Genomic DNA, 10,358 nt, shown 5'->3' on the forward strand with positions numbered 1-10,358 from the left:
TAATATTTTGTGGCGGCCTAAGCCCTCACAAAATATTTATTTTTTAATCTGAATGGTACTTTGTGGCGGCCTAAACCCTCACAAAGGAGGGATTTTGTGGCGGTTTGGGCCCTCGCAAAGGCTGAATTTTTTAAAATCAGTCTGTCCTTTGTGGCGGCCTATGCCCTCACAAAGGCAGGTTTTTGTGGCTGCAAAGGCCCTCACAAATGGCAACGTGTTTTACAAACTTTGTGGCTGCAAAAGCCCTCACAAAAGTTTGTGACCAGCTTATTTGTGGCTGCCTAAGGCCGCCACAAATAGCCCCTTTGTGGCTGCTATTTGCTCTTTGTGAGGGCTTTTGGCCTTCACAAATTCCTTCTTTTCTTGTAGTGTTTCTCTTGCTGCAAATAATAACATTACATTATTTCAAATGGATGATAAAAGTGCTATTCTAAATGATTATATAAGTGAAGAAGTTTATGTTAAACAACCTCCATGTTTTGAAAGTTTTAAATTTCCAAATCATGTTTTTAAACTTAAAAATAACTTTGAAAGAAGACAAATTGATAATACACTCTTTAGATGACATTCTAATTATTCAAATTTATGTTGATGACATTATTTTTGGATCTACTAATTACAACTTTTTGCCAAGAATTTTCTAAATTGGTGCAACTTGAATTTCAATTGAGTATCATGGGAGAAGTTAAGTTATTCTTAGGGATACAAATTCAACAAAGTAAAAAGGTTATATACATTCACCAAACTAAATATACAAAAGAGCTTCTTAGAAAGTTTAAGATGAGTGATTGTAAACCTATGGCTACACCAATGTATCCTACTTGTTCATTTGAAAAATATTATTCAGACGAAAAAGATGACCAAAAACCCTATAAAGGAATGATAGGATCCCTATTGTACCTTAATGCTTCTAGACTTGACATCATATTTAATGTGCAAGATTTCAAGATAACCCTAGTGAATCACATTTAACTGTTATTAAGAGAATCCTCATATACCTAAAAGGCACTACCAACCTTACCTTGTTCTACAAGAAATCTACTAAGTACAAATTTAGTGGATATTGTGATTCTGATTATGCTGGAGATAAACTTGAGAGAAAGAGCACAAGTGGCAGCTACACATTTTTATGTGACAACTTAATATCTTGGTCAAGTAGGAGACAAAACACAATTGCAATATCAACGACAGAGGCTGAATACATTTCAGCAGTTGATTGCAGTTCTCAACTACTTTGGATGAAACATCATTTTGAAGACTATAAAATCCTAGAACCCTACATTCCCGTCTACTACGATAACACTTCTGCCATTTGTCTAACCAAAAACCCTATATTACATTCTAGAGCTAAACACATAGAGATCAAACACCACTTCATTAGGGACTTTGATCAAAAGGGTATTAAATATTCAGTTTGTTGACACTGAACACCAATTAAATGGCATTTTCACCAAACCACTACCTGAAGATAAGTTTGACATTATCAAGAAAAACCTAAACCTTACCTTTATACCTAACTGATTTTGTGATCACTTCAAAGTAGTTTAGTTTTACACTAGTTATTATATTTTCTTATAAAAAAAACTAAAAAAAAAGAGGCGAAAAAATTTCACTTTCAAGTCTTTTTGTCTGATGGCAAAAGGGGGAGACAAATATTTGATAAAGTGGGGATAATATGTTACTGAGACTTAGGGGGAGCCCTAAGTTAGGGGAAGTCAAAGAAATATAAAGAAAAGTTGTTATAAAAAATACAAGTTTTGTCATCATCAAAAAGCGGGAGATTGTTGGAACCAAGTTTGTTTTACATTTAGAGTTTTGATGTTAACAAAATTATTTTTTGAAAACAATATATTTGACTTCAAAGAGTATGAAAGAAGATTCATGTAATTGAAGAAAATCTAAAATAAGATTTGATTCAATTTATAATTGAAGAAAATCTTTGACCAAGTTGAAAAATAAGATATGGTCAAGATTTAAAGAATATTTGATCAACATTTATTGAAGATTTGAAGAATATTTGATCAACATTTATTGAAGATTTGAAGAATATTTGATTAACATTTAATGAAAATTTGATCATAAATTGAAGAAGAGATTATTTGAAGAATTTATAAACTCAATCTACACAAAATAGAAATATAATCAATTTGAAGAATTTACAAACTCAATCTGAACAAGATACAATTTAGAATTAAACAATGACAAAATTGAAGCCCAAATTTTCACCATAAATAGACATTCAAAGTTGAAGGAAAAAAGTAACAAAAACCAGAAAAGAGTTACTCAAGCTCAAAGTTCTCAATTCATCTTAGAGTTCAAAGAGAGAAACATTTTTCAAGTTAAAAATATTTTCTGAGTGTTTTCATCTTATAGTGTAAGAGTTATTATTATTATTATTATTATTATCAGCTTTGTAGAAGCAGCTACACAAGTTTCAATCTTTTGTATCTAACCCGATAGTGGTTTAGTTCCTTCTTCAATTTGGGATTGTCAGGTTGTTAGGAGAAGATTTGGCTTGTAGGGTCTAGGTGGTTAGTTCCTCAAAAGTATGGGGTTGTTAGGTTGTTTGGGAAGACTTGGCTTGTATGGTCAAGGTGGTTAGTTCCTCAAAAGTATGTGGTTGTGAGGCGGTTTGGGAAGACTGGCTTGGAGGGTCTGGTGCTTTGTAATTCAAGGCATTTGAATTAGTAGATTAAAGACTTCAGAATGAAGGGACTGGATGTAGCCAAGTAAATGGTGAACTACGATAAAGCTGTGTGTCAAATTATTTATACTTTTGTTGTTTGCTGCTCCTGAATATGATTGCTTCTTATCTAAGTAATTCATAAAAATCAACCAACCTTTATCAAATTAGCAAAAAGTTATCAACTTTAGCAAACATAATTCAACCCCTTTCTTGTGTTTTCACCTTCAATAGTGTGTGAGAAATAGTGAAGAAGGATGGGGAAAAGAAAATCACACAATGATGTATCATGGTTCACCTAATGTTGTCTACGTCTAGTCTTCACTACTTGTGAGTTTTTCCAAAAATTTGCTTCACACAAGAATGTTCTTATTTTCACACAATCTTTCCCAATCACTCTTGATCAGTTACATCATTCACCTTTCAGTCTTGAAAGGATTTTTAAATTCGTGTTTTAGTCCATAAAAAATTTTTACAAATTTTTTTTCACCTTTCAAACTTGTCTGGTCATTGATCTTGATGTTGGTTTTTGCTTCTTTGGGCCTCTAGCTATACTTTTGAGCTTGAGTATAGTTTTGAGTAGTCTTGATATTCTTTTATCTTAAGATCTTGATTATGGGGAATGATTCATTCTACTTCTATCCTTAAAACGAACTAACCAAAATGATCTTGATGAACAAAAAAAACCAAAATGATCTTGATGAGTTTCTAGTTCAGTTAAAGCATAATATTTCTTTGATTTAGATAATGGTGATTGCTGATTCTTGTAAGAATGCATTTGATCATCCATCTTTCAATAAAGCACTCAAGAATACAACTTAAATATCAACACAATCACAATCGTGATTAGAGTTTAATTAACTTGTTTGCTTATCTTCAAAACACTTTATTTGTGATTTTTCCTCAACATTTGTGACATCCTATATGAGTAACTTCCTCTGAAATCTGCCTTCGTTAATTAACAATATGTAAAATCAATCCTGAAGATATATATATCAATACATCTTAAAGATTGATATGCATTAAATGGTGATTGAAGATCTCCAACGATAACATTCTCAAAAAACATTTCTTCTCTCTATTAAAGAAGAACTCGATTAGTCAATTGAATGTATGAGAGAGTATGAAAAAGTCAATGTGTTAAGAAAATATTCTGAAAAAGCCAAGAACACGTCAAAAGAAAAGTATGAATGAAAAAACCTCTCAGTAGAGTTATTAGAATTGGTGTAAATCAACCAAAGTGTTTTCATACACTTGAACTAATATAGGACTTGATATGTAAAAACATCTCAATGATTTAGAATCCCAAAAATAGACTTTGTGTCAATTTAGAAATAAACTAGAACTGATCTAAATCATTCCGATAACGGCAACAATTCTCTCACCCTTAAGAGGTACTCAGGGAGGTACAACAACACTTATGAACCTCAACAACAGGATGCTAAAATGTTGAGGAAATGTTTTAACGGTAACAACCTAAAGAGGCTAGAGAAGAATACTCAAAGCTTCAAGAGGAAGAGTAAACAATACTTGTATGCTTTTATTGAAATAGTGGATTAAGTCATCGACTGTACTGAGACGAAGTATTTTTTAAAGGGGAGGACAAGATGTCACAATAATGTGTTGTGAACTAGTATAAAAATATATATGTTTCCTCTATCTCTCTATTTCTATTGTCTATGTTCTCTATGATTCAACCTATTTGTCTCTAAACCCGTTTTAATCGTAAGTTGAGTGATTTGATAACGAACATTCGTTTTCTGTTAAACAGTCGAATAATTTTTCTGAAATGTCAAAACAAAATTCAACCCCCTCCTCATTCTTGTGTTTTCTAGCACCTTCAATTGGTGTATAAGCTTGATCTCTTGATTTGAGCACTTTACTACTGGAATACTAGTGAAAAGGTCTGGCTTGGTGTATGTTTTTGGGTCAATCATGTTTCCTTCTTTTAAATTTCTTTTTTAAAAATTTCTTTCAAAACTTGGATTGAAAAATATTAATTCATAAAGACTATAATTGCTAAATGGAAAATAGATAAACGCTTTAGCAGAACATCTATTTCTCAAATATCAACTTCATCTCAACATTTATGTCGAGCTTTCTACTATTATGTATGCTATTGAGATCGCCCACTCTTAAAGTTGGTTTCTCCTCTAGATGGAGTGTGATGCTTTCTTGATCGTCCAATCTTTGAAGAATTCAAATCTTGTGCTTGGAAATTGAAGACTAGGTGGTTGAATTGCGTCTCTCTTACAAAAAAAGAATGTAGTTCCACATATCTCACATTGATAGGGAAGGCAAAACTTGTGCTGATAGGCTTGCTAACACTGGTTTTTGCACTTAATCTTTTACTTCGTGGGGCTTCCTTTCTATTGCTTTAGTTAAGTATGATTTTTGTTATAACGCTGCACTCTTTTTTCCCTTCCGTTTGATTTTATCCCTTTGGGTTTTCCAAACAAGGTTTTTAAAGAGTCAGTGTTGTCTGTACTTGTTTTCTTGAGTTTTAGCCTAGTCCACCAAAACTTTTTGTTTTTTATTTTATTCAATGAGTTTCTTAGAATACTTCAAATGATATGTGGTATTTTTAAGGTGCCAACATAGTTGAGATGTCAATTTTATCATATGATACCTTTACACTATAATTTTTTGCTTAAAAAAACTCTAATTGACACTTGTAGCAGTTGCAAAAAAGTAAGATGATATTGCTTAATGTAAGTACAAAGATATTCTTAAAGAAAGTAAAATTCTTAAAGTAATTGAATCACTAAAGAATAGAGAAATTTTATGTGGTCGTGGCTTGAACTAAGGAACCACCCTAACAAAAATTGGAGATACTAAATGGGACTCACATTACAATACATTGATTTTTTGTTTCATTTTGTGTGTGATATGCTTGATAAAATTTTAGATAACTTAATTCCAGAGCAACGAGTTGAAGCCATCAATTATTGAATACTCTACAATCTTTTGAATTTATTTATAATTTGTTTTTTTATGAGAAATATATTAGAATACTAATGATTTATCTCAAGCATTGCAAATAAAATATCTAGATATGGTTAATGCTATGAAATTAGTTAAAGTTTCAAAGGAAAAATTGCATAATATGAATGAAGATGGTTTGGAAAATTTACTCAATAAATGGTCATCCTTTTATTGTCATTGCAAATAGGAAGGATCCATTTGTGCTACAAGTTAAAAAAGTTTCAAACTTTCATCATGGTTCTTATCATTTCTTTCTTGATTGGAGGGAGTTAATTCCTAAAAAGTTGTGATGCATCCTAATTTAACATTAGGGATGTGATCAACAAAAACAAAAAGGAGGTTAACAACACAATGAATACTAACATAATGCCTTTCTTTGTTGGTACCTTCAATTTCAACATTGTCTGAGCTGCTCCATTACCATTAGAATATTTGAAATTTTTCTATGAAATGTCCTACAACCTTTCATAATTCAAAAAACAAATGCAACTTTCATAATCAATGTTAACAAAAATGCATATCATTTACGTTCAAAAATAATGCGATCTTTGAGCTCATGCATCATGCTCAAATTGACAAAAACTTGAGCTAAATGTCCCAACATTTTCGAGTTGATTCCTTTGTCAAGAAATAGAAGTGTGGCAATACCAGAAGCAATTGGTAAAATATATTTGGCCGCCAATATTTCTTAGGGAGATTGTAGATACACATATAACATTGGGTCTTTGTATTTCTTCCAAATTCCAACTATTCAAACACTTAGCCAATAAATTGGAGAAATAAAGGAAAACTCATAAAAGCCTTTCCTAAGGGGAATAACCCGACATGAACCAATCGATTTCCATTTTTTCAAAAGTTTTTCTTGTAAAACTGACGACATAATCAATATATCATTTAGACATGATGACTCTATTATAAAAGGTTTTTTTGCAATTTGCCAAACTAATTGATAGTCATCCTATGGAATTTTGATGGCGTGAGCAAACCCTTTGATACATGGTTTTTGATAACCAACTTAAAGGAATGGTACAATAATTCTTGAGAACTTGAGTGAAAGATTTCAACAACACATATGTGATGGTTGGAGTTGTAATAATCCTGTAGGCGTCGATTCGCGAAAAATTGAGCATGGGAGTGATGAATTCCTCATGGTAGCCATTGATGCGAAGAACACAAAGCAAAGTAATAACAACCAACAAATGAAAACAGAGTAACACCTGCACTCAACAACAAAAAACATACAGGAAAATGGAGAACAATACCTATACAGTAAAACAAAATAACATCGAAATAGGAAATAATGCCGGAACAGGAGAACGATGATGCTTGTGATGACTGCTCGTGATGAAGTTTCTAGAACATAATGAAGCTTGTGATGATAGCGAGCAGTGAGTGCCACGGTCACACAGAACAAAGGCGACTACAACTAGGTATGGGAATAGGATAGGTCGTTCGTTAGGGGCCTATGGTTTGGCCTAGCATGACTTATTTAATAAAAAGGCTAGACACAAACTATTTTTAAAGCCTATTTATTTAAATAGGTCAGACTCATGCTTATAAAAAAAAACCTATTAGGTCTAACAGGCCGACCTATATATATTTTATTATTTATTAATGTTATTTTTTTATTATTATTTATTAATAATGTTATTTTCTATTTTAAAGTCTATCAATTGGACAATCACTCAGTAGTCGTTTCATATTCGGTAGTCGTTCCATATTTGGTAGCGAGTCCATATTCGGTAATCGTTCAATTAGTCAATCACTTAGTAGTCATTTCATATTTGTTTGAGAGGTAATAATGGATGCATTTGTTTCAGAAAAAAAAAAAATCTATTCTTTGAAACCAAATATCATTTTTTTAGGGTTTAAACCGTGTTTGTTTCAGATTTTTTTAAAATCATTTTGTTAGAAAAATCATTTTTTATTTAATATAATATATAAGATATAATATTTAAATATTTTAATGTTAATAAGGCTTTTAAATAGGTTTGCAGATCAGACCAGACTTTTAAAAAGACAAGACAATGCCGAAAAAAAAAAAAAAAAACCTATGATAGGCTGTAGGTCAGGCTCATACCTTTCAAAGTCTGGTCTGACCTGGCCTATTCTCACCCCTAACTACATCAGACTGTAACAATGTCAGATTTAGCGAAAACCTTAAAGGATATGAGGCAACAAAGGACATTACTAATATATCATGGTTCACCATGAATCACTTTTAAAAAATATTTAATTCTCCGACACGTTGTCACTTAGAAATATATGATAATGGTCATCTTTGTTTTTATCACTGCGATAATGATTTAAATGATAATAATTCAATAATAATAATAATAAATAAAAAACAAATATGTATTTCGTATTGAATCAATATCAATTTAGTCATGAAGACAATGAAGATCATGAACTATTATTTCTAAAGAGTATTGTAGATAAAGGTGGTCTACCGTAATTATCTTATAATTAAATTTAATATATATATTTTTTCAATTACTATAACCTCTTCAAATAAAAAAATTTGTTTCAATAGCTTCTTATAAAAATCCATTTTAAGTATTTCATCATTTTCTTACAACTTTTTTTTTATAATAAAATTTTAAAATACTTAAAATGAGAAACTATAGTTTCCTATAAAAATCAATTTTTTTTAAAAAGTGATTTTATTATGTTAAAATATTAAACAATGGATATATAAGATATTAATTGTCCAAATTACTTTTTTAATATATAATAAATAAATCAGAAATAACTTCTATTATTTTTGAATAGATTAACATAAAAATTATTTTTAAAAATTTTAAAAAATAAAAATATATATTTTTAGTCTATAAAAATCGGACACTTTGTTTTGACTTGAGATTCCATTCTCCTAATTTTCACTGTGCCATAAAAGTTTGCTGAGATACTCATTCCATAACACAAAACACAAACTCTGCAAAGAGAATGCATGATGCCTGCCTACCCTCTTTCATTTGTACTCTCTCATTAGCCATAGCCGTAGGAAAACAGCTAGATGTTTACAGAATATATTCTATCTTACTACTATTCACATTTTTCTTTGTTCTTAGAATTTCGATTCAAATAAAAGTTGTTATTAATCAATTGCCTTATAATTAAACATTTTCTTTAGCAGCAAATAATTATGACAACTATATATAGTATTATAAATAGAGACTAAGGTCCATGGCCGAAATTTAGTTATGACAAAGAGATACTAGGCCATTTCAAAATTTTATTCTTTAGTAAAATTAAGTATACCGTCTTCATGATAACGGATTTTGTTATTATTATTGTAAATATAATAGTTTGTTTAACAAAATTGTAAATACTTAGATTTGAACAGTGTATTTTAAGACAACGGATTTTGTTATTATTATTGTAAATATAATAGTTTGTTTAACAAAATTGTAAATACTTAGATTCGAACAGTGTATTTTTTTAATACATTTAAAAATTAGAATTATCACTATATTAAAATCAAACGTATGGGATTAATTAAAAATATTTTATATATAATTTATTTTATGTTCGCCCCTCAGTAAAATTTGTCAAGATCCGTGAAGTTGAGGTAACCATTTTATTTTGTGTATTGTACTAGTTTTTGTGAATGATGATGATAGTGATTAAACGAAGATGGATGAAGGAAGCATGCATGGTTGACTCTGAATTAATATGAGGAAAGGTGAAACACATGACATAATAGAGAATCGTACGGTGTAATATGAATGTCAGAAAAGCGACAAAAAAAGAATGGAAGGTTTGGAATTGGTCGACAACAAGTACGCATACGCGCCGCCTACATCCTTCTAATTCACTTTTCATGTCCCTAATTCTTAATTTTCCGATAATAAAAATAAGATAATAATACCCTTATAAAACTACCCTTTCCCTTTCATCATTTGTCATCACTAACACACAAAAGTTTTCATTTTTCTTATACCCTTTTGCTTACTTTGTTGTGTTCTGCTATTACAATACACAATAGTATGAGTCAAGAAAAACTCATGCATTATCAAGTGGATCCATGGAATTGCTACATGATGAGAGTAAGAAGAAGAAGAATGGAAGAAGAAGATGAAATGGAGAGAGTGATGAGAATAGTTTCAGAAAGTGCAGTTGTGATATTCAGCAGTAGTAGCTGTTGTATGTGTCATGCAATGAAGAGTCTTTTTTGTGGAATGGGAGTGAACACAATGGTTCATGAACTTGATCAAGATTCTAAAGGGAAACAAATGGAAAAAACATTGATGAGGTTACTTGCTACTAACTCAACTACACTTCCTGTTGTTTTCATTGGTGGCAAATTAGTTGGTTCTATGGATACACTTTTGGCTTTTCATGTCAATGGTTCTCTTGTTCAACTTCTCAAACAAGCTGGTGCTTTATGGCTTTAGATTAATTATGAATTTATGATTTCTAATTATAGAGTTGCAAATTAGAGAATTAGACCAAGCTATTAATATTCTCTCTATTTTAAATGTTTTGCTTTAGTAGATGTAGTTTGTATAATTAATTAGAGATGTACTTGTAATTGGGAAATGAACAATTTTTACTCCAAACACAACTACTTCGCTGTTTTTAACTTTTGACACTTTCGATCTTTTAAATTTTAAAGCAGTGTTGGATAAAGTTCTTTAAGTTTATTTCCTTTTTAATGCATGTTTTATATTTCATATAGTATCACTAA

The 10,358-nt window shown here is 30.6% G+C and overlaps 1 protein-coding gene across 1 annotated transcript; it reads left to right on the top strand.

Annotated features, from left to right (window-relative positions):
- The first annotated feature begins 9,657 nt into the window (after positions 1–9,657).
- Positions 9,658–10,065, top strand: LOC101507039 (putative glutaredoxin-C14). The gene has a single exon (XM_004492024.4). It carries the CDS (start codon positions 9,658–9,660, stop codon positions 10,063–10,065), a length of 408 nt encoding a protein of 135 aa, XP_004492081.1.
- The last annotated feature ends 293 nt before the right edge of the window (positions 10,066–10,358 follow it).

The sequence above is a fragment of the Cicer arietinum genome, chromosome 3, assembly GCF_000331145.2.
Source record: "Cicer arietinum cultivar CDC Frontier isolate Library 1 chromosome 3, Cicar.CDCFrontier_v2.0, whole genome shotgun sequence".
In the NCBI taxonomy this organism is placed as follows: domain Eukaryota; kingdom Viridiplantae; phylum Streptophyta; class Magnoliopsida; order Fabales; family Fabaceae; genus Cicer; species Cicer arietinum.